The sequence below is a fragment of the Schistocerca nitens genome, chromosome 5 (genome assembly GCF_023898315.1).
Source record: "Schistocerca nitens isolate TAMUIC-IGC-003100 chromosome 5, iqSchNite1.1, whole genome shotgun sequence".
Classification (NCBI taxonomy): domain Eukaryota; kingdom Metazoa; phylum Arthropoda; class Insecta; order Orthoptera; family Acrididae; genus Schistocerca; species Schistocerca nitens.
Genome location: NC_064618.1, coordinates 274,413,232 through 274,439,339, shown reverse-complemented (window position 1 = coordinate 274,439,339; position 26,108 = coordinate 274,413,232). Strand labels below are relative to the sequence as shown.

General features: G+C 42.7%; 1 protein-coding gene across 1 annotated transcript in view; it reads right to left on the bottom strand.

Moving 5' to 3' along the window:
* Window positions 1-3,643: 3,643 nt before the first annotated feature.
* LOC126259434 (uncharacterized) overlaps window positions 3,644-26,108 on the bottom strand; it is a 178,848-nt gene continuing 156,383 nt past the window's right edge. Inside the window, exons 6-7 of the mRNA XM_049956245.1 lie at window positions 19,111-19,312; window positions 3,644-7,698 (exon numbers count right to left, since the gene is read on the bottom strand). Of these exons, the coding sequence (XP_049812202.1) occupies window positions 7,503-7,698; window positions 19,111-19,312 (398 nt within the window). The 3' untranslated portion in view covers window positions 3,644-7,502. The remainder of the gene's footprint in view (window positions 7,699-19,110; window positions 19,313-26,108) is intronic.

Genomic DNA, 26,108 nt, shown 5'->3' with positions numbered 1-26,108 from the left:
GCTGGTTATATCGCAGCAACTCTACTAAAGAAAAGACGTGATGCACGTGGACAGGTTCGTATTAAGCGATATTGGCTGCTAAGCCGTAATTACTACACGTCTCACAAATTGTTATTGGGAATGGGAGCCTGGGCTCTGAATACGAGAACTCAACTCCGTTCGGAACGCTCGCACTTCGCTTTCAATTTAGCGACATAATGGAGCCAGCTAAATGAAGTAGCATTCAACGTACTTTTAGTCGCATTCTTGGCGTCTCAGCTATCCGATGCAATAAGGCGCCCTTATATAGACCCTGCAGTACAGCAATTATCGCGTCACTTCCATTTATATCACGTTTCCTTAAGAGTTAATTCCAAGGCTTCCTCTAATAAAGATGTTCCACTCTTTCAACAGTTAGCACAATACGAGTAGGGCAAAGAAAAGATTCCGTAGATAACTGCCAATAATGATCGTAATTCACGCAACAGAGTATCCATATGAGAGTATACTTGTTACATTAGCTACAATTAATCTAACTTTCATGAAGTAACATTGACTTTCAATGAAGTCTGTGAGAAGTTGGTGGATACTTTAAGGCACAGCTACACAAAGGTTTCAGCTCCAACATACATAGAGATGCATGAACAAAGGGTATGCAGCATAGCAGATTAGAGTTTGGAGCCCAGTTTGTCAATCATGGACAACTCAGTCATTATTTCACTTTACTTGCCTTTCATGGATTCAGTGGAGAGGAATGGAGAATGTGGTAAGGATGTCTAAGAGTAGAGCAATGAAATGTATTAAAATCATAAAGTATGATTGAATCACAATACTCTTATTTACTAAAGATATAACTTAAAACATAATTTTAAGATTTTCTGCAAAGTTATGCTTCAGTGTAGACGAGGAGTTGGCAGACAGAAAGTTCCTTAATTCAGTCAGAAAACCCACCACATTACTCATAAGACATTTAATATGCTCTGGCATATTATTAATATGCATGTACTGAGATATATTATTTCTTGCATTTTGGTGTTAACTCCTCAAAGCTCTTGTAGATGATGTTGTTGGTCCTAGTATAGCACTCATTCTTTGCTCTCTCTCTCTGTCTCTCTGTTTATTTTTCCTTTTTTGTGAGAGCACAAAAATATTGGCAACAACAAAGGACATAAATGAATCTGTATATTGGTTGGTTGGTTGGTTTGGGGAAGGAGACCAGACAGCGAGGTCATCGGTCTCATCAGATTAGGGAAGGACGGGGAAGGAAGTCGGCCGTGCCCTTTGAAGGGAACCATCCCGGCATTTGCCTGGAGCGATTTAGGGAAATCACGGAAAACCTAAATCAGGATGGCCGGACGCGGGATTGAACCGTCGTCCTCCCGAATGCGAGTCCAGTGTCTAACCACTGCGCCACCTCGCTCGGTTGAATCTGTATATTGTGACAGTTGCCAGAACGGAAATCAAATAATCTATGTATTGTGATGCAGTTTACAAAATAGACCTCTTGAAAATCTAGTTATATAATCACTTTTGCATTAATTAAATTTTTCCTTTATTTCTATGTTTTTAAATCCAGCTATATCAAAGTTGTTTTTGTGCTGTTAATCATTTTTGTGCTGCAATAAGACAAAACAAATGAAACTTACTGTAACTGCTTTTGTAAGAGCTACATGGAAAGTGATTAAGCAAATGTTAACTCGATAGTAATGTAAACATGAAAGCAGAACTGTTGCGTTGCATAGCAGGCGCTGCACTGAATGCAAAACATGGCCAGAAGCAGATGCTGGCATGGTCACAGCATAAGGTTTCGGCCCCTGAAGTGAAGGCTGGCTCTCCCATAAGGTTCCTGACAGTTTTAACTCTCTAGTCAGAAGCATGTGAGGAAAAAATGTCATATATGTGAATTTTATACATAGTGGATGCTGTTGAACTCCATAGAAAAATTTCTGCTACCAGCCTCAATAGAAGATTATTTATTCATCACATTACCAGTTTTGGGCTTGTGCCCATGCTCAGGTGTTTATAATTCATGTACATGTTTATATTGGAAATTTGTGGTAAGTTCTGTAGGACCAAACTGCTGAGGTCATCAGCCCCTAAGCTTACGCACCACTTAATCTAAATTAAACTAACTTACACTAAGAACAACACACACACCCATGCCTGGGGGAGGACTCGAACCTCTGAAGAGGGAAGCTGCGCGAATCACGACAAGACACCTCAGACCGCACGGCTACCTTGCGTGGCTCATGTTTATATTGCTGGAGATTACTGTATAAATACAAAGAAAATTATTTGCTTCTGACTAAACAGATATAAGTGGAACAATGGTAAGTGGCAAAGCAGCATTTATCGAAAATGCCTTGCCACTTATAATTGCTCCACTTGTATCTCTTTAGGCACTGGTAAATAATTTTCTTTGTATTCATACAATCATCTCCAGCAATATAAACATGTACATGAGCATGTAAACACCTGAGGATGGGCACAAGCCTAAAACAGGTCATGTGACAAATATATAATCTTTTATTGGGACTGGTAGCAGAAATTTTTCTACACCCTATAAATATCATATACCTCTGACACATGTCTGAGCAGTCTTTACCATGCCAGAAAATTGTTGACAGCAGCCATTGCTTCATCTGCATCTCATCACCGGTAAGAGGTTAGAGCTAATGAGGCTTTGTTTCTTTAAAACTTTCATTGAAATTTGTAATGAGTTCTAGTGTTTACATGAAAGCTAATGTTTAAAGTAGGCAAATGTAGTTGCTTTTATGAATGCAGATAAGCTTATGAGTTAAGACTGCAAAAACTTAATCTGAACAGTACATCAGTATTGAAATGAAAGAGGTTTCATGACACAGAGAGATACATACCTTGACATTAAAATTATGGCTGTTAGTTCTTGCTCTTATTGATTACTTTATTGGTGTACCAAATATCTCATTTGATATAATTTAGTTTGTTGTTTGTGCATGGTGCTGTAAAAAGAATCAGCATTACTGTCCTGCTGTATTCAATATTATTGATCCATACACTAAAAAACAAACAGTCTAGGTTAATGATTTCATTGAATTAGGCATGCTGTGACAGGAAATCACTAACTGGTATGCATATGTGATTTATAGTCTCTACCAGTGCATTCTGGTGCCTCTCTGTCATATTAACTACATCAATTGAAACAGCAAATACTGAGTTTGTATCTTTCAGTGTTATTAGACTGTGTTTCTAAGTAATTTTGGTGCATACAGAATAGACTATTTGTTTTAGAAATTCAGTCTTTGAACTTTAGAAGAGATGTGAAACAAATTCCGTAAACAGAGATATTTACTGCTTTAGTCTTTCACTTCAATGATTTGCTTCTTCATTAACTAGAATTCAAGACGTTACTATTTGTTATATAGAATTTCAAACATCAGTGAATACATGTTTAGTTTCATCTGAATGTTTCCATAACTGTGTGTTATTTAACTGTGTTGTGCAAATTATTTCTGTCTTGTTAGCAATAATCTAAGAATTGTCAACATACTATGCAAAGAAGGAAATGTAAAAAAGTCCTCCAAATTTTAAACACGTTATTTAGTTCAAGAAAAAGGGTTACACAACCATTATCAGTCATATATCTCATATTTATTAACATTTTAGATTATATATTACAAGCATTTACAAATGTACACATAGGTCGTGATTACAGACTAGTTCACTCTTATTTAGTGATGATGAAATGAATACATACATATGAAAGCATGAAAAATAGATAAATACATAGTTTTCTACAACTATGGAATGTTACATGAAACACTTAAGCACAGTAGCAGCAAAACGCAGTCAACAAAATTAAAATATTGACAGGCTGTCACTACAAACATTTGGGAAAAAGAAACAAGGGTACTTCTTCTGTTCGTCTTTGCATTGATACCAACAATGCTGTTTCACAGAGAAGAGCATTGAAATGTAAACTTTAAGTTACAAATTGTTAGATATCCCTATGCATAAATAGGGAACACACTTTGTATGTCTCTCCTAAATAAAGAAATTCACTGGTTCCTGCATATAAATGTTCTTTTGTAGAACTGCTAAATGTATACAGGTATGAATTTATGGTACATTTAAACATGAAAAAACGTTATCATATAAAATTTCATTAGTTGATCACAAAACATGGGATACATTTGGTGCAGTTTGCTTATATGAATAAGAGCTGTTACAAGAAGTAATTTCTGCCATTCATGTATTAAAGTTACCAAATTAGTTGAAATATTTTTGTAGAACAGTTGTCACAAATAAATCATTTCTTAAAAATATAGTTTCATTTAAATGTATCAAAATTGAGTTTTCCTTACTGCAACTATACCAGCATGACACTTCTTACATCTACCACAAAAATGAGGGCTTGTTAATTTCAGTTAGGTTTTCAAATCTTCCTTTCATATATGGCACACTTCAGTATGTGATTCTGCAATGATACTGGTGCAGCAAGCAATTCCAGTATTACATAAACATTCAGAACTTGTTTACAGCCAACAGTTATCTTCTATACCAGTCTTTGGAGTACCTTAATCACAATTTCTGCAAAATTTGTCTCATGAGCCCATATCATTCTACTATTTCATGCTACTATAATCCAAAATGTCGTTATAAATACGTAAAAGAATATTCTGACAGTATAAGTTCTGTACCACAGTACCTTTTTTGTTTGGGACAATTAGGTGCTCAGTATTATGTGACATTTTTCACTGCATCTTGTAATGCTAGCTAATTGTGTAAAAATATGTAGTAAATGTAGTAGATTCTAAGCAATTGCATTTGGATATCCATAGTATGTAACATAGTATACAGCACTAAAATATGAAGGAGTATTTTTTTCTTTTCATATTTCACATTTAGGAAAGGAATGTTCCTTACAAGAGACTTAGTGTGAAAAAATATTATTCATTAATAATTTATAATTAGAATCCTATGGGAATGGAGACAATAGTAAATAGCTTTAAAAACAAACAAAAAGGGATGATAGTCTGGATAGAATTATTGAATGCCTCTATGGATATAATACATGCAGGAAGTATGATTCAGTTTGTAGCTGCATGATTACAGCAACATAAATATTATATTTCTGATTATAATAACAATTAAATTTTAAAAGCATTTGGTTTTTTCATATTACACTGGAGACCAGTTACAGAAGAATATGAATCACACATATTGATACTGTACCTTTTATACCTGCATGCTTATTGTAATTTTACAGCTACAGTCCAGAAAAACAGTATCACAGACAACGACATTATTTATTGAGGGAGGACCTAATTAACTGCTCCACAGTCCTCCTATATTACAGTTTTGGAATGCTTATTATACAGCATGGTAGAGAATAGAGTGTTGATATTGCCAAACATAGGTGTATGAGCATCAATGGTGAAATGCTCCCCATATTTTGCAATAGCTGGCATCAAATGTCTCAGTCTACTAAAACAGAATTACATCATGAAGCACAAAGCTTGAAAGATTATTGGAACTCACATTGTAGTGAAAATAACAACATTTCATAGCTCTACACATGTTATTGCCATTTTTAAACACATAATTATTGAAGAGTATTTGGTGAATGCATTTGGAAATACAGAAAGGATTTTAACAAGTATAAACAGAAATCTTATTGAATTTAATATATTAATCATCAGTGTCACATGATATTAACTATGTAATTAACTTCAGAAGGCAAAGGAGATGAGAAGCGTCTATAGAGTGTTTTGTGTGGTATAATCTCAGCAGATTTGAATGCACAGATTTCGAAATGGTGCAGTTATCCCACAAACCAGGTTCACTTTTACAAATTTCTCAGTAAGGGAAACGTGCCATAATAGCTCAGACATATGTGCATCTTTTTACTTTTATCACATGAAGTCTCACAGTTGGTAGAAATCTTTAATGCATTAAGTTCATATGTACGCAAAACTACAAGGGAGGAGTACATCAGAAGTCCATAACATGTGATGGTGTATGGAAATGTCTAAAAATACACTACTGTGTGGCATGGAAGTACTGCTTGCACATGTTCCTTTGTAGGTGCTGTGCATAGGGAAATGGAATAAGTTTTCTCTAAGTTGTCACAGAAGCTGCCCTCACAGAATCTCTATGATGAAAAATATCTTGTTTCTCTGATCCTGGACTGAAATCAGTTAAGTAATGGAGACTTTATGACAAATGTAGCTGTCATGATTTCTTTACAGTCATGTTCTATGATATTATTACAGTAACTGATGAACATTATCCAGCCGGCCAGAGTAGCTGAGCGGTTCTAGGCGCTACAGTCTGGAACCGCGTGATCGCTACGGTCGCAGGTTCGAATCCTGCCTCGGGCATGGGTGTCTGTGATGTCCTTAGGTTAGTTAGGTTTAAGTAGTTCTAAGTTGTAGGGAACTGATGACGTCAGAAGTTAAGTCCCATAGTGCTCAGAGCCATTTCAATCATTCTTGAACATTATCCAATGTTGCAAAAAATGTGTGTGTGTGTGTGTGTGTGTGTGTGTGTGTGTGTGTGTGTGTGTGTGTATGTGTGTGTGTGTGAAATCTTGGGGGACTCAACTGCTAAGGTCATCAGATCCTAAGCTTACACGCTACTCAATCTAAATTATCCTAAGGACAAACACACACACCCATGCCCGAGGGAGGACTCGAACCTCCGCCGGGATCAGCCACACAGTCCATGACTGTAGTGCCTTAGACCGCTCGGGTAACCCCGCACGGCTATCCAATGTTGCATTAATGTCTTCCCTTAAACATGTGGAATTACAGTTATCCCCATAAGAACAAAACAGAAACTTACTTTCAAAGGCAGTCAGCTCCACCATATTTTCAACAATATGTTATCTCTTGTGAAAACTTATGAATTTAACCATGAAGATACATTTCAAGGCTCTCTTAAAGTTAGATTGACTGAAAGACAGTAATGAGCTCTGGAATTTTTAAATACCTGAGAGCGTCTGCTCTGGCATTTATAAATTTTGTCACAGTAAATTGCATGTGCATTTACCACATATGCTTAACACAGGTAAAATTCCTCCCACTCAAAACTCCTTTTGAACATAACATACAGTTATAAAATTTATTGCGATATCTAAAAGTTTTTGCATGTTAGATCTGCGTCGTGAAACGAGTACAGAACTGTGTTTTTCTGCACAGCATTTTGACTAGTAATCAGGTGAGTAGAAGAGTACTAGATTCTGTCTTATAAGACGCCTGAAACCATGAGTCACTGCGATATTATTTCAGTAAATACTTTGTATTGTACAAGTTTGGTGGTGGCTGGTTGCACAAGCAAGAGACATATATATTGTCACGTAACACGTTTTACGTACACTGCAAGATCATTGGAAGAGTACACTTGCCAGAGGCTGCTTATCGATTATCGGCCGCAGTTGCGGGTCACTGTTCATTGTCAGAAGGGCGGCGTGTAGCTAGGAGACGGCAGCGCGGTGTCCCCGCGCGGTTGCTAAGAGGGCGCTGCACGTCTCAGCGCGGTCGCTAGGAGACGGCGGAGTGCGCGTCCCGGCGACCGCCCGACGTGTTGTGGCTGTAGCCCGAGTCCGAGTCGTGGCTGGTGAGCGCCTTGGCGGGCGCCGGCCGGAAGCTGGAGAAGCCGGGCACCGGCACCGTCTCGTACGGCGCCACCGGCGGCACGGCAGGCGGTGGCGCTGTGGGGGGCGGGCCTGCGTGGTACCTGCCAATCACAACAACAACCATCAGCCTCGAACACATGCTCACGCATAACTCAACAGGCGTGTCTTTAGGGATGTCTGCAACTGAAACTAACAGCTTCAGCAGTTGATACAATCCGTACACACACACACACACACACATATATATATATATATATATATATATATATATATATATATATATATATTAAAAACAAAGATTCCATGACTCACCAAACGGGAAAGAGCTGATAGGAAAAACACACACACACACAAAATTTCAAGCTTTCGCAACCAACGGTTGTTTCGTCAGGAAAGAGGGAAGGAGAGGGAAAGACGAAAGGATGTGGGTTTTAAGGGAGAGGGTAAGGAGTCATTCCAATCCCGGGAGCGGAAAGACTTACCTTAGGGGGAAAAAAGGACAGGTATACCCTCGCACACACACACATATCCATCCACACATATACAGACACAAGCAGACATATTTAAAGGCCTTGGGTAAGTCTTTCCGCTCCCGGGATTGGTGCTTGTGTTGACATACGACTCATTGCTCTACAGTACTAGCATCAAGCACATCAGTACGTAGCATCAACAGGTTAGTGTTCATCACGAAAGTGGTTTTGCAGTCAGTGCAATGTTTACAAATGCGGAGTTGGCAGAGGCCCATTTGATGTATGGATTAGCACTGGGCAATAGCCGTTTGTATCGAGAGACATTTCCAGAACGAAGGTGTCCCGACAGGAAGAGGTTCGAAGCAATTGATCGGCGTCTTAGGGGGCACGGAACATTCCAGTCTATGACTCGCAACTGGGGAAGACCTAGAACGACGAGGACACCTGCAATGGACGAGGCAATTCTTCGTGCAGTTGACGATAACCCTAATGTCAGCGTCAGAGAAGTTGCTGCTGTACAAGGTAACGTTGACCACGTCACTGTATGGAGGGAGAACGAGTTGTTTCCGTACCATGTATCAGCAGCTGATTGGCCTCCACGGGTACACTTCTGCGAATGGTTCATCCAACAATGTGTCAATCCTCATTTCAGTGCAAATGTTCTCTTTACGGATGAGACTTCATTCCAACGTGATCAAATTGTAAATTTTCACAATCAACATGTGTGGGCTGACGAGAATCCGCACGCAATTGTGCAATTACGTCATCAACACAGATTTTCTGTGAACGTTTGGGTAGGCATTGTTGGTGATGTCTTGATTGGGCCCCATGTTCTTCCACCTACGCTCAATGGAGCACGTTATCATGATTTCATACGGAATACTCTACCTGTGCTGCTAGAACATGTGCCTTTACAAATACGACACAACATGTAATTCATGCACGATGGAGCTCCTGCACATTTCAGTCGAAGTGTTAGTATGCTTCTCAACAACAGATTCGGTGACCGATAGATTGGTAGAGGCGGACCAATTCCATGGCCTCCACGCTCTCCTGACCTCAACCCTCTTGACTTTCATTTATGGGGGCATTTGAAAGCTCTTGTCTACGCAAACCCGGTACCAAATGCAGAGACTCCTCGTGCTCGTATTGTGGACGCCTGTGATACAATACGCCTTTCTCCAGGGCTGCATCAACGCATCAGGGATTGCATACGACGGAGGGTGGATGCGTGTATTCTCGCTAACGGAGGACATTTTGAACATTTCCTGTAACAAAGTGTTTGAAGTCACGCTGGTACGTTCTGGTGCTGTGTGTTTCCATTCCATGATTGATGTGATTTGAAGAGAAGTAATAAAATGAGCTCTAACATGGAAAGTAAGCGTTTCCGGTCACATGTCCACATAACATATTTTCTTTCTTTGTGTGTGAGGAATGTTTCCTGAAAGTTTGGCCGTACCTTTTTGTAACACCATATATATATATATATATATATATATATATATATATATATATATATATATATATATATATATATATAACGGAAGTAACTTTAGGCGTGCCTCAGGGGGAAGCGTGTTGGGACCCCTGTTGCTCACTTTATACAGTGTGGCCAGAAAGTCCCTTTACACCTGAATCAACTGCCTGTAACAGTGTAAGATGCTACGATACTACAGATTTGAACCTCCCTTCCTGATATACGAGGGTTGTTTTTTAAGTAAGGGCCGTTCGCGCGTATAGTCCCGTAGTTCGCGCGGACGCCGTAACAAGCCACCGCGCCACTTGCCGGCATCCTTCCCGTTCACACTGATGCAAGTTGCAGCTCTGTAGCTGACGTGTACGCATCGCTGTGCTACTTTATAATGTTTACGATTATTGAATCGCCCACCGCATGTGAGATACGGTCAGTGATACGTTTCTTGACCGCGAGAAGCCTATCAGCTGCAGAAATTCATCGTCAGTTAACAGAAGTTTATGGCTTGGATGCAATGAGTGAAGGTAAAGTGCGTCAATGGGTTAGAGAGTTTAAAAATGGCCGTCAAAACGTCCATGACGAAGAACGCTCAGGCCGGCCCTCTGTGATCACTGATGATTTGGTGGCTGCAGTCGAAACAAAGATTCGTGAGGACAGAAGATTCACAATTTCCACTCTTTCTTTGGAATTTCCACAAGTTTCAAGATCGTTTTTGTACCAAATTGTGTCTGAAAACCTAAACTTTAAGAAACTGTGTTCTCGGTGGGTGCCCAGACTTCTCACAGAGGACCACAAAGGGAAGAGATTTGCCACTTCATTGGACTTTTTGATTTCTTTGGTGAGGGAATTAAAAACTTAGTTGTACGGTATGACAAGTGCTTAAATAAACATGGCAACTATTTAGAAAAATAGGTAAAAGTGTGTAGAATCAGAAAATTAATTTTTTTACAAAAGTATTTGTATCTTTTTTTAAAAAATAAAAACGGCCCTTACTTAAAAAAAAACCCTCGTACCAACAGTAGTTCTTGAACTGCAACGTGGCTTCTGAGTAACTGTCTGGGAACAGGAATAAAGTCTGTGCACTGACCAGATCATTGTTCACCTTTCCGTATTTAGTGAAGAACAATGCAGATACCAGCGACTCCATTTTGGGGGAGTATTTGGTGGCAAGTGTTTGGGACCATGATGGAAAAACAAAGATAAAGCAAGATAATGTCCGCCCGGACAGGGCGAGAGTTTCTACGGCTTGTTTTCGTGCTTGTAAAATCCTAGCTTGGACAATTCCCAGGAGGACATGCAACAACTCAATGCCAAGTTGAAAATCTGCTTGCATAAGAGACAGAGGTGGACAAACGCGATATTGTCTTGCTCAACTTGTGAAGTTCTTCTCCTTCAATAAATTTTCCAATTTTTCTGAAATTAATATTTTTCTTGTCTGTACGTGTACATCAAATCTACCGATTTAAGTCACATTTGGATAATTCCTTCGTGGTGCGTCGTTTTGTTTGTGTCTTAGAGTGTACCCAGAAGGTGAACGAATGTATTAAAAATTTTTTGCTATAGGCGTCATCATAATTGATAGATATTTATCGTCAAGAACATAAATTTAGGTCTTTCCAGTTTCAGACAGTTGCCCTAGATTCTCGACAAGGAATTGTTCTCACAGCGGAATTGGAGGGTATCAAGTCAGAAACTGTGGGAGATGATCAATCAATAACGACTCCTCAACACTGTCGTGGAAAACATATTTCAAAGAATGCAGTGTCGAGAGTACTAAGGAAGAATCGGCTTGTGCAAGCAATTGTACCTCGTTATTTTGAACATAAGTTTCGTCAATGGATTGCGTTGTAATAAATGGACTAAGACTGGTGTTCGTAACTTCGAGCAGTTGCTGTGAAGGCATGCTGTATAAATTGTAAGCGTCAATAAAAAATTAAAACGGTAATTTCCGATTGACAAGTCCTTATCTCAGAGCACTACGCGCTAATATCTCAATAATCATGACTGCGAGGGATTGCGACACTCTGGATTCTGTAGCGTTCGAGGCAGCATACCAAAATTACTGTCTAGAACACAATTATTATTTGCTGCAGCATTTAAGCATTTCATAGTGTCTAAATGGGTAGATTACGAATTGACACTAAATTGAAACTGCCTGGCAGATTAAAACAGTGTACCGGTGTCGAACCTGGTCTTTGGTGGCCATTGTTCTATTGAGAACTATCAAGCTAAGACTCACAAATCGCCCCACGGCTTTACATCCACCAGTACCTTTCTCTTACTTACCAAACTTCACAGTCGTTCTCCTGCATGCTTGAGGGACTAACGCTTCGGGAAGACGGCTATAGCTGAGGAATGGCTTAGCCATAGATGAGGAAATTGTTTTCAGCATGAATTTTTCACTCTGTAGCAGAGTGTGCAAGCACTGATATGAAATTTCCTGGAAGATTATAAGTGTGTACACAGCCGAGACTCGAACCTACAACTTGGCGTTTCGCAGGCTAGTGCTCTACTAGTCGTTTGTAACAGAACTGACCCCATCCCTTCCCCCTCCAGAATTATTAGAACCCAGGACTCGCAATCGAGAAGAACGAGCTAAAATATTCGTCTGGCCATCCCGATTAAGTTCCAAGTAATTTCCCCAATCAATTAAAATGAATATTGGCACGATTCTGCGGCAGAGGAGCTTGAGTTCCTTCTGTAATGACCTCATCTCTATGTTTAAATGCATTGTACAATGGCTTGAGGATTCTATATGCCGGCGTAGATACCTTGTTAATTAACGGAAACAAGGCGAATGGGCTACTGGGAGATTTTGTTAAACGGCAATAAACTGCATGAAACGATCAACGAGACGATAAAGAACAAAAGAGGTCAGATGGCTATAAGGCTGTAAATGTCTTCTAAGGGAGGTACAACAGACCAGGCAAGTGGTAATGTTCTGTCTGAACTGTTGCAGTGCTATGGTGGCACAGAACACTGCCCTCCCTTCCAGAAAACAATAGCCTTCCGGTAGGAGATACAGGATCACCAACAGGAAGTGCTGATGGGGCACGTCTATGGGCGTTCGAAAGGACGACAGATCCCATAAGGCGGCCCACACGTTGAAGCTCGACCAGTGCTGATGGTTCACTGCCACCACGCGACTAACACACTAGTAAAGACAAAACAGTCCCATCTGGTGCATGCTTGACACTCTCAAGTTAGAGGGCGATCTAGATTAACGCAGAAACAGAAATAACTTCAGATTTAAGATTGATGATGGCAACGTAGTTGCTGAAACCGGTCATCACATTAAATGCTGAAACTTCCTGGCAGATTAAAACTATGTACCGGACCGAGAATCGAACTCGGGACCTTTGCCTTTCTCGGGCAAGTGCTCTACCATCTGAGCTACCCAAGCACCACTCACGCCCCGTCTTCACAGCTTTACTTCCGCCAGTACCTCGTCTCCTACTTTCCAAACTTCACAGAAGCTCTCCTGCGAACCTAGCAGTTGTGCAAGGTTCACAGGAGAGCTTCTGTGACGTTTGGAAAGTGAAGACGGGGCGTGAGTCGTGCTTGGGTAGCTCAGATAATAGAGTACTTGCCTGAGAAAGGCAAAGGTCCCGCGTTAGAGTCTCGGTCCGGCACACAGTTTTAATCTGCCAGGAAGTTTCATATCAGCGCACACTCCGCTGCAGAGTGAAAATCTCATTCTACAATAAATGCTGTACAATATCGATCTTGGCTGTTTGAGCTGTACTTCTGTTTCTGCAGTCGCACTTGACTGGTACGATCTCAGTCATTCTAATGTACACTACCAAAGATTTTTTTTATCTCCACCTTCAAGTGGGTTTAGCTCCCTTGCAACCCGTTTCCGTCCATATGCCCATTTGACTCCCTTTCTCCTTTATCTTTTAACGTCCAGTTTGCTGCAGTTAGTTCCCATTTAGCACACGCTCTAATGTACGAAAAATTTAAAAAATAAAAATAATAAAAAGAACAACGCACTATGAAGGATTTATCCGAATGAGACGTAAATCGGTAGACGTGCTGTATATGTACAGACTAGCAAACGATTACAATTTCGGAAAATTTGGATAATTTAGTTAGGAAAATGGAAATGAGCGTTTGGCGTCAATGGCCGGGAGGCCCCTTGCGGGGCAGGTCCGGCCGCCTTGTGGCAGGTCTTATTACATTCGACGCCACATTGGGCGATGGGGATGAAATAATAATGAAGACAACACAACACATGGTCCCTGAGCGGAGAAAATCTCTGGCCCAGCCGAGAGTCGAACCCGGGCCCGTAGGACGACAATCCGTCGTGCTGACTGCCCAGCTATCGGGGCGTATGTTTTAGGAGAAAGAGCTTATCGAATTGAGCAAACGATGTCAATTGGTGAGAAAGCCGGCGACCTTCCTGGCCGAGATAGGGTTTGGCAAGCGTGAAGACAAGCAGTAGAAACTCTCGACTTGTGCGTGCGCGCGTCATCTTTCTGAAATGTGAACCCAGGATGGTTTGCCAGGACGGGCGACAAAACGGGGCGTAAATATCGCCGACGTACCGCTGGGGTAAGCTATAGGGAGAGACGGGTCATATACAATATGTACAACAACCAAGAGGGAATAATAAGAGTGGACGATCAAGAACGAAATGCTCGTATTAAGAAGGGTGTAAGACAAGGCTGTAGCCTTTCGCCCCTTCTCTTCAATCTGTACATCGAGGAAGCAATAATGGAAATAAAAGAAAGGTTCAGGAGTGGAATTAAAATACAAGGTGAAAGGATATCAATGATACGACTCGCTGATGACATTGCTATCCTGAGTGAAAGTGAAGAAGAATTAAATGATCTGCTGAACGGAATGAACAGTCTAATGAGTACACAGTATGGTTTGAGAGTAAATCGGAGAAAGACGAAGGTAATGAGAAGTAGCAGAAATGAGAACAGCGAGAAACTTAACATCAGGATTGATGGTCACGAAGTCAATGAAGTTAAAGAATTCTCCTACCTAGGCAGTAAAATAACCAATGACGGACGGAGCAAGGAGGACATCAAAAGCAGACTCGCTATGGCAAAAAAGGCATTTCTGGCCAAGAGAAGTCTACTAATATCATATACCGGCCTTAATTTGAGGAAGAAATTTCTGAGGATGTACGTCTGGAATACAGCATTGTATGGTAGTGAAACATGGACTGTGGGAAAACCGGAACAGAAGAGAATCGAAGCATTTGAGATGTGGTGCTATAGACGAATGTTGAAAATTGGGTGGACTGATAAGGTAAGGAATAAGGAGGTTCTACGCAGAATCGGAGAGGAAAGGAGTATGTGGAAAACACTGATAAGAAGAAGGGGCAGGATGATAGGACATCTGCTAAGACATGAGGGAACGACTTCCATGGTACTAGAGGGAGCTGTAGAGGGCAAAAACTGTAGAGGAAGACAGAGATTGGAATACGTCAAGCAAATAATTGAGGACGTAGGTTGCAAGTGCTACTCTGAGATGAAGAGGTTAACACAGGAAAGGAATTCGTGGCGGGCCGCATCAAACCAGTCAGTAGACTGATGACCAAAAAAAAGCAAAAAACCGCTGGGCTGTAAGGGTGTCGAGAATCACAACCAACAGGGTCCCAGTAAGACCTGGAATGGCACCCCAGATTACCACTCTTGGTTGTCGAGCTTCGTAGTGGGCGTCAGTAAGTTTAGTGTCCCACCGCTGTGCAAGGCGTGTCCAGATACGTCTTCGGCGTGAAATCTCACTGAGTGGAGTATAACTGTCTTCAGCATGAGGCCCGCTTCGAACAGAGCCCCACCGACCAGCGAAGATGTGGCTGGGGACGCCCGGGACAGCAGGGGGATACCAATGTGACTGTCGCCCAGTACACGGCCCGAATACCAGGAGAGATGGTCTGGGGTGCCACTTCTTTTCATTGCAGGACCTCGTTGCTTGTCATCCGCGGAACCCTTAAAGCACAGCGGTACCGTCGACAATAGGTTACTACCTCTCTGATGCCCTCCAGGGCAAGTCATACTGAGCTCATATTTCAGCAAGATAACGCTCGCCAGCACACAACGAGAGTTTATACTGCTTGTCTTCGTGCTTATCAAACCCTACCTTAGCCAGCTAGGTCACCGGATCTCCCCCCCCCCCCCCCAGTTGGGAAAGTTTGTACCATTATGGGCAGGGCCCTCCAACCAACTCCAGATTTTGACAACCTGACTGTCAGTAGAACGGAATTTGGAATGATATCCGTCAGGAGTACATCCAACAACTCTTATCAGTCAACGCCAAGCCGTATAACTACCTGCATAAGGGCCAGAGGCCGACAAACATGTTATTGACTTGCTGAATTTGTGAAGCACTTTCTCTGGTAAAATCGTCCATTTTTTTCTGAAGTTCTGATCTTCTGTTTGTCTGTACATGTACGTCACATCTACCGAATCCGTCTCATAAGGATAATTTCTTTGTGGTGCGTTGTTTTTGTCTCTTTTTTTGGCTTAAGAGTGCATGCCTTTCTTCATGTGAGTCCTGTTTGTGATGATGAAAAAATATCAGATACAGGAGGTAGGAGGTTAAGTACGACGGTCACTCCAAAAGAAATGCACATTATTTTTTTTTAATCCATCTTTTATTCTACATGTTTGAAAGTTTTACAGTGTGTAGATACATCCTTTAGGAACAATATTTTCATTTCTCCATATAATTTCCATCCCTCTCAACTGCCTTACGCCATCTTGGAACCAGCGCCTGTATAGCTGCACGGTAAAATTCTGGACCAGCCTGTTGGAGCCACTGTTTGGCAGCGTGCACAAGGGAGTGATCATCTTCAAACCTTGTTCCAAAAAGAGAGTCTTTCAGTTTCCCAAAGGGATGATAGTCACATGGAGCAGGTCAGGAATGTAAGGCGGGTGTTTCAGTGTTGTCCATCCGAGTTTTGAGATCGCTTCCATGGTTTTTTGACTAACGTGGCCGTGCATTGTCGTGGAACAGCAAAACATCCTTCTTTTGCCGATGTGGTCGAACACGACTCAGTCGAGCTTGAAGTTTCTTCAGTGTCGCCACATATGCATCAGAATTTGTGGTGGTTCCACTTGGCATGATGTCCACAAGCAAGAGTCCTTTGGAATCGAAAAACACCATAGCCATAACTTTTCCAGCAGAAGGTGCGGTTTTGAATGCCATTCCATTGATTACCTCTTCGTCTCTGGTGACAAATGATGGAGCAATGAAACGTCCTGGCAGATTAAAACTGTGTGCCGGACCGAGACTCGAACTCGGGACCTTTGCTTTTTGCGGGCAAGTGCTCTACCAACTGAGCTACCCAAGCACGACCCACGCCCCGTCCTCGCAGCTTTTCTTCTGTCAGTACCTCGTCTCCTACCTTCCAAACTTTGCAGAAGCTATCCTGCGAACCTTGCAGAACTAGCACTCCTGAAAGAAAGGCTATTGCGGAGACATGGCATAGCCAGAGCCTAGGGGATGTTTCCAGAATGAGATTTTCACCCTGCACTCTCATGTCAGCGCACACTCCGCTACAGAGTGAAAATCTCATTCTGGATGAAGCAATGTTTCATCACCTGTCTCCAAGAAATTCATCTCCACCATTCTCGTACTGTTCCAAAAGTTCGCTGCATACCTTTCTTCTTGTTTCTTTGTGAGCCACTATCAACATCCTGGGAACCTACCTGCCACAAACCTTTTTTAACGCCAACACTTTCAGTATTCTGCAAACACTTCCTTCCCCTATATCAACGTAGCGTGACAATTCGTTCACTGTTATGCGTCTGTCAGCAGTCACCAATTCGTTAACTCTCTGCACATTGTCTGGAGGAGTACGAGGCCTGCCACTGCGAGGACAATCCTCAATATTGCCGCGCCCGCTTTCATCACGTAACCTTCTTGCCCACCGACTAACTGTACTGCGATCGACAGCAGCATCTCCATAACCTTTTTCAATCTCTTGTGGATGTTTCCCACTGTCTCGTTTTCACAGCACAGGATTTCTATGACAGCACGTTGCTCCTGACGAACGTCAAGTGTAGCAGCCATCTTGAAGACATGCTGCGACGGCGCCACTCACGAGAACAGGTTGAACTAAGTTTGAAAACAAGCGGGAAGGATGTATCTACACACTAGAGATGAGCAAACTGAAACACGTAACTGTTTCGAAACAAATGAAACAGTACAATGTAATGTTTCGATACGCTGTTTCGAAACAGTGAAACAGTTTGTGTTTTGTTACCTAATAAACTTACAAATTTTATCGTCTTGAATGTCTACTGTATAAGTATGTCCATATAAACACAAATGAGGTGCGAGAGCGTTAATCATATCGCAGAAAGTATGAAACTATCACTTAGGCGTCTTGGCAGTTTCGTATTTCATGCAGCAAGTGCGCTGCTTTCGTGTCGTGTGACTTTCATACTTTTCAATTGGCTGAGGACAGAATAACCACCACGAACGGAACTGGAGGTGGGAGCAAACTGCAGAAACAACGGATATGCTACTGTGATTCCCACATTCCGTTAGTATTGGTAATATACCCATCCTGCTGATTTCCATACACACAAAGGAAATCATTGTGGATAATAGGCACAGTGACTATAGACTCACAAATAATGCCAAATAATTCGAATAAATAACAAAATATAACAGAAAAAAATTTGTCTCTCAAGGTGTTTCGAACCGTTACTATAAATTCACCATGCTTCCCAGCCCTTCCCGTTCACCATTACACTATCAGTGATGTGTCAAACAGATTGCTTGCAATTATACCTACATCAAATTTATGTATACGTCTAATAACTGTCACTCTACGCCTTTTTTTATTCAAAATGTTGTAGGCTTACTTGCGTTTCTTAATATGATTACTGTACATGAACAGAGAAGCGTATGTTTTAAGAAAGTGTAATTTAACTGAATGATTTTCACATATTTATTACTTTGAATGTGTATAGTATGCGTTGTTTTATTGTTTGGTTAGTGTTTATAAAGCAGATGTTACGCCATTTCGGAATAGGACAGTCAGCTAGAAACGAAGCTTTATTTTCGGATATCTTAAGCTTCATGCTATTGCTTGTCAAATAGATTTCGACACACTTTAAAGTGTTTCACGAAGTGGTATGTTGTGTTTCAGTACCTGTGCCGAGCCCGAATCTCGTCCGACACAGAGCGGATTGAAACATCACTGTTTCGATACAATTAGTCCGTTCCAAGCACAGGTGGACTGAAACAGCCTTATTTTGAAACAACGATACAGTTTCTGTGTCTGGCTCGAGATCGAATCTGGTCCGGTTATCCGAGACAGGGGCAGAATGAAACACCACTGTTTCGAAACAGTGAACCACAGCCGTTCCGAAACACTGAAACAGTTCCACATATCGATACACTGTATCGACACACAGAAACAGTGGCGAAGTCTACTACACACTGTAAAACTTTCAGACATGCAGAATGGAAACTGTATTTTTACAAAAATAGTGTGCATTTCTTTTGGAGTGACCCTCGTAGTTGACGTCTCAGAATAATCCTTCTAGGACTGTGGGAGAAAGACCAGCGGAGTGCAGAGAGCGAGGGAAGCGACGTACCTCAGCAGCGATCCGAGCCATGGCGGCGGGGCGGCGGCGGCGTGCGGCGCCGGTACGGGCACCGCATGCGGCATCGTCAGCGACAGGTGGTGCCGCGGAGGGTTCGTGTCCTCCAGGCTCAGCTCGTCCTCCGCGAAGTCGTCCTCGGAGCCCGCCCCCGCGGCCGCGGCCACCTCGCTGTCCGGGTCCGACTCGCAGCGGCCTGTGGGCAACAGCGTGGGTGTTCCGGGTCATTTCGGCACTCACTCCATTCAATGTAGACTGGCAATGGCAAGGAAAGTGTTTCTGAAGAAGAGAAATTTGTTAGCATCGAGTATAGATTTAAGTGTTAGGAAGTCGTTTCTAAAAGTATTTGTATGGAGTGTAGCCATGAATGGAAGTGAAACGTGGACGATAAATAGTTTAGACAAGAAGAGAATAGAAGCTTTCGAAATGTGGTGCTACAGAAGAATGCTGAAGATTAGGTGGGTAGATCACAGAACTAATGAGGAGGTATTGAATAGAATTTGGGAGAAGAGGAGTTTGTGGCACAACTTGACTAGAAGAAGGGATCGGTTGGTCGTACATGTTCTGAGGCATCAAGGGATCACCAATTTCATACTGGAGGGCAGCGTGGAGGGTAAAAATCATAGAGGGAGACCAAGAGATAAATACACTAAGCAGATTCAGAAGGATGTAGGTTGCAGTAGGTACTCGGAGATGAAGAAGCTTGCACAGGATAGAGTAGCATGGAGAGCAGCATCAGACCAGTCTCAGGACTGAAGACCACAACAACAACAACAACAACAACTCCAGTCAAGTTAGTCACGAGGCGCTGACTACAAGCAAGCACAATGAATAATGTATTACACACACAAATGTTGTTACGTAAACGTGAACAAAACCGCAAAGTACAGTAAGTAGCAACAGGACAGAGTGCATGTGACCCCTACCAAAGACATCGTTGTAAATGATTCATGAGTTCCCAACCTGAATTATCGTTGCAAGGATGTCGCCAGTTATTATAGTGGGATGTGGCTAACAAGAAAAACTCCCTATCGCATCTCCTCTCAGATTTAGTGGTAAGATGACCCACTGGATAGCCCGTCAAAATCTGAACCATTATGGAGTAAATCTGGACCATTATGGAGTAAGGGGAGTAGCTTACAATAGGTTCGCCTCTTACTTTAAGAACAGAAAGCAGAAGGTAATTCTCCGCAATATTGAGAGTGGTAGTGATGTTCAGTCCCAATGGGCCACTGTTAAGTGGGGCGTTCCCCAAAGGTCGGTGCTGGGGCCACTGCTGCTTCTTATTTATATAAATGATATGCCTTCTAGTATTACAGGTGATTCAAAAATATTTCTGTTTGCTGATGACACCAGCTTGGTAGTGAAGGATCTTGTGTGTAATATTGAAACATTATCAAATAATGTAGTTCATGACATAAGTTCGTGGCTTGTGGAAAATAATTTGATGCTAAATCACAGTAAGACTTAGTTTTTACAGTTTCTAACTCACAATTCAACAAGAACTGATATTTTGATCAGACAGAATGGGCATATTATAAGCGAGACGGAACAGTTCAAGTTCCTAGGCGTTCGGATAGATAGTAAGATGTTGTGGGAAGCCCATGTTCAGGCTCTTGTTCAGAAACTAAATGCTTCTTTATTTACCATTAGAGCAGTATCTGAAATAAGTGACATTTCAACACGAAAAGTAGTCTACTTCGCATATTTTCATACGCTTATGTCATATGGTATTATTTTTTGCGGTAATTCTTCTGATTCAAAAAGGGTATTTTTGGCTCAAAAACGGGCTGTTCGAGCTGTATGTGGTGTAAGTTCGAGAACCTCTTGTCGACCCCTATTCAATGGTCTGGGAATTCTGACATTGCCCTCACAGTATATATTTTCTTTAATGTCGTTTGCTGTTAGCAATATTAGCTTATTCCCAAGAGTTAGCAGCTTTCACTCAGTTAATACTAGGCAGACATCAAATCTGCATGTGGAATGCATTCCCTTGACTCTTGTGCAGTAAGCAGTGCACTATTCTGCTGCATCCATTTTCAATAAGCTACCACAAGAACTCAAAAATCTTAGCAGTAGCCCAAACGCTTTTAAGTCTAAACTGAAGAGTTTCCTCATGGCTCACTCCTTCTAATCCATCGAGGAGCTGAAAAATTAAGCAAATTCCAGTGTTACATTGTTGATTTTCTTTATTTAAACATACGAATTGTCGCCTGAATACGTTTCTTGTATTTCATTTTATCTGTTTCTACTATCGTGTTATAATTTCATGTATTGACTCTTTCCATGATCATGGAGACTTCTCCTTAATTTGGTCCCACGGAACAATAAATAAATAAATAAATAAAAACTCAAATCAAGCATGAAAAGAGGAAAAAGATGCACTAAACTGAGAAAAAAGAAGCAAAATAAAAACGGTGAACGTTCCGAGCTCAAGACGTGCAACATGAAGCGAGTTGTTGTGTCGTTACGGTGTTGGACTGAAAAGTGCGAGATCCGTGTTCAAATCTCTCTCCTTCACCCCTTTTTTCCACACAATTACGATCTGTCCTTCCGGTCATTGGTGTGTCTGTTCGCTGTATTAAAATTTATGTCTGTGTCGTGATGTAACGTCCGCATTCAACATCGAGATGTAAGGAAGGGATCGCCAGACGTACGTACACTAAGTGATCAAAAGTATCCGGACATCCCCTAAAGCATACGTTTTTCATATTAGGTGCATTGTGCTGCCTACTATTGCCAGGTACTCCATATCAGCGACCTCAGTAGTCATTAGACATCGTGAGAGAGCAGAACTCACGGACTTCGAACATGGTCAGGTGACTGGGTGTCACTGATGTCATACGTCTGTACGCGAGATTTCCACACTCCTAAACATCCGTAGGTCAACTCTTTCCGATGTGATAGTGAAGTGGAAACGTGAAGGGACACGTACAGTGCAAAAGCGTACAGGCCCACCTCGTCTGTTGACAGACAGAGACCGCCGACAGTTGAAGAGGGTCGTAATGTGTAATAGGCAGACATGTATCTAGACAACCACAAAGGAATTCTAAACTGCATCAGGATCCACTGCAAGTACTATGACAGTTAGGCAGGAGGTGAGAAAAATTGGATTTCATGGTCGAGCTCATAAGCCACACATCACGCCGGTAAGTGCCAAACGGCGCCTCGCTTGGTGTAAGGAGCGTAAATATTGGACGATGGAAAAGTGGAAAAACGTTATGTGGAGCGACGTATCACGGTACACTGTGGTGATCCGATGGCATGGTGTGGGTATGGCGAATGCCCGGTGAAATTCATCTGCATGCGGGTGTAGTGCCAACAGCAAAATTCGGAGGTGGTGATATTATGGCGTGGTCGTGTTTTTCATGGATGGGACTTGCACCCCTTGTTGTTTTGCGTGGCAGTATCACAGCACAGGCCTACATTGATGTTTTAAGCACCTTCTTGCTTCCCACTGTTGAAGAGCAATTCGGGGATGGCGATTGTATTTTTCAACGCGATCGAACACCTGTTCATAATGCACGGCCTGTGGTGGACTGGTTACACGACAATGTCATTCCTGTAATGGATTGGTCTGCACAGAGTCCTGACCTAAATCCTACAGAATACCTTCGGGATCCTTTGGAACCAGGCCGTCGTGCCAGGCCTCGCCGAGCGACATCGATACCTCTCCTCAGTGCAGCACTCCGTGGAGAATGGGCTGCCATTCCCCAAGAAACATTCCAGCACCTGATTGAACGTATGCGTGTAAGCTGTCATCAAGGCTAAGGGTGGGCCAACGCCACACTGAATTCCAGCATTAACGATGGAGGGCGCCACGAACTTGTAAGTCATTTTCAGCCAGATATCCGAACACTATTCGTTCTAAGCAAGTACCCCATGTTATGACTCTAGCGTCCCGTTTTGGAAGTTCTGACTCGTGAATTCCTATGTTGTAACATAATTCAACCCGTTTATTTGTCTTTTTTTTCATTTCTGTAAAAGAAAGTGGCAGAACTAAGATGAATTAATGACCCCAGCAGCGTTCTTCAATATGTATGCGAAGGCTGGTCTCAGAAAATGCTGTAGCGAGTTAGATACGGTCCCGACTAGTAGAAAGACTTATTTACGAGACATTTATGTATATTTCTATAGATTTTTTTTTGCACATTGCTTTAACTACGTTTCATTAAACTCCTCGTTGCGTTCTTCAGTCTTTATTTGAAAGCTAATTATAAGAACGAGGGTAAGGAATGGTTCAAATGGCTCTGAGCACTATGGGACTTAACATCTATGGTCATCAGTCCCCTAGAACTTAGAACTACATAAACCTAACTAACCTAAGGACATCATACACATCCATGCCCGAGGCAGGATTTGAACCTGCGACCGTAGCGGTCGCGCGGCTCCAGACTGTAGCGCCTAGAACCGCACGGCCACTCCGGCCGGCATTATTCCCATGCTCCAACTATAGCTGCATGACTTAACTTCTGACACACTGATTGACAAATTAACTTGACTTTCGACGCTTTAGCGTGTCAGAATTTCGTAAGCAATAGAATACCAAAAATGCCTTATACGTAGGTAAGGATTACTTCCAGTGGTCTTACGACAGATGATGCTTGGGGAATGCAGCAGATGTCAAATAGCAGAGCATTCATTTGTTTACACGAGAGTTCAACTAATTGTTTGATGACCGAATACAGTTGTCTGCAAGTACACTGACTAGGAATTCCCTCAGAATACTGAGGTGGCAAAAGTCACGGGACAGAGACAAGCACATATACAGAAGGCGGTAGTATAACGCGCACACGGTATAAAATGGCAGTGCACTGGCGCAGCTATCATTTGCACTCAGGTGATTCTTGTGAAAAGGTGTCCCATGTGATTATGTCTGCACGGCGGGAAATCACGGATTTTGAACGTGTGATGGTAGTTGGAGCTAGAAGCTTGGGACTCTCCATTTCAGAAATAGTTATGCAGTTCAGTATTCCGAGATCCCCAATGTGCAGAGTGTGCCGAAAATATATCTGAGGCACCTCATCACAGACAACTCAGTGGCTACAGCCTCCACTTAACGACCAAGAGCAGCGGCGTACAGTTGTCAGTGCTACCAGACGAGCAGTACTGAATGAAATAACCGCAGAAGTCGATGTGGGACTTACGAAGGACGTATCCGTTAGGGCAGTGACGCGAAATTTTGCGTAATTGGGATATGCCAACAGACGACCGACGCGAGTGCCTTTGCTAACAGTGATTTCCGTAAATCGCTCCAGGCAAATGCCGGGATGGTTCCTTTCAAAGGCCACGGCCGACTTCCTTCCCCGTCCTTCCCTAACCCGATGAGACCGATGACCTCGCTGTCTGGTCTCCTTCCCCGAAACAACCAACCAACCAACCAGCCTTTGCTAACAGCACAACATCACCGGCAGCACCTCGTGACCATATCGGCTTGACGCTACAGATTGGAATAAAGTGGCCTGGTCAGATAATGGATGGATGGATTTGGGAAAGAGACCAATCAGCGACGTCATTGGTCTCATCGGATTAGGGAAGGATGGGGAAGGACGTCGGCCGTGCCCTGTCGAAGGAACCATCCCGGTATTTGCCTGAATCGATTTAGGGGAATCACGGAAAACCTAAATCAGGATGGTTGAACGCGAGATTGAACCGTCGTCCTCCCGAATGCGAGTCCAGTGTGCTAACCACTGCGCCACCTCGCTCGGTAGGTCAGATGAGTCCCGATATCAGCTGGTAAGAGGTAATGGTAGGGTTCAAGTGTGGTTCAGTCCCCACGAAGCCCTGGAACCAAGTTGTCAACAAGGCATTATGCAAGCTGGAGCTGCCCCCATAATGGTGTAGGCTGTGTTTACATAGAATGTACTGGGTCCTCTGGTTCAGTTGGCTCTGAGCACTATGGGACTTAACGTCCGAGGTCGTCAGTCCCCTAGACTTAGAACTTCTTAAACCTAACTAACCTAAGGACATCACACACATCCACGCCAGACGCAGGATTCGAACCTGCGACTGTAGCAGCAGCGCGGTCCGGACTGAAGAGCCTAGAACCGCTCGGTCACAACGGCCGGCTCTGGTTCAACTGAACCGATCAATGACTGGAAGTGGCTATGATCGGCAACGTGGAGACCATTTGCAGCCATTCAAGGACTTCAAGTTCCCAAACAACCGTAGAACTTTTATGGATGACAGTGGACCCCGTCACCGGGCTACAGTTGTTCGCAATTGGTTTGAAGAACGTTCTCGACAATTCGCGCGAATGATTTAGCCACCCAGATCGCCCGATATATATCCCATTGAAGATTTACGGGACATAAACGAGAGGTGAGTTAGTGCACAAAGTCCTGCACCGGCAACCCTTTCGTAGTTATGGACGGCTATAGACAGCCGCGGTGGCCGAGCGGTTCTAGGCGCTTCAATACGGAACCGCGCGACTGCTACGGTCGCAGGTTCGAATCCTGCCTCGGGCATGAACGTGTGTGATGTCCTTAGGTTACTTAGGTTTAAGTAGTTCTAAGTTCTAGGGGACTGATGACCTCAGATGTTAACTCCCACAGTGCTCAGAGCCATTTGAACCATTTTTTTGGACGGCTATAGACTCGTCGATGCCATGCCAAGTAGCGTTGCTGCACTATGCCGGGCAAAAGTAGGTCCGGTACGATATTAGCAAGAATCCCACGAATTTTATCACCTCAGTCTAATATTAGTCATCATCATCAGGCATAATTCTTGAATTTTTTTTCCCACTGCAGAGCGTGTCAAGCGAGACTTCCGTGCAGCAAAAGTACTGGCTGATTGGCGAAGTAAATTACGTATCCCCCTCCAGTGTTCTGTTTGTTTGTTCCATCGTCGCGTCTCGCTCCACTTTGCAATCGCTAGTTATCGGGAAATACCGGAACCTTCGGTCCAGTAGCATACTTGCTTCAGCACCCTCTTGCCGACCTTTGAGATTCTACAGTACCGTAGCTAAGTAGCAGCAAGAACATGAGGGATGC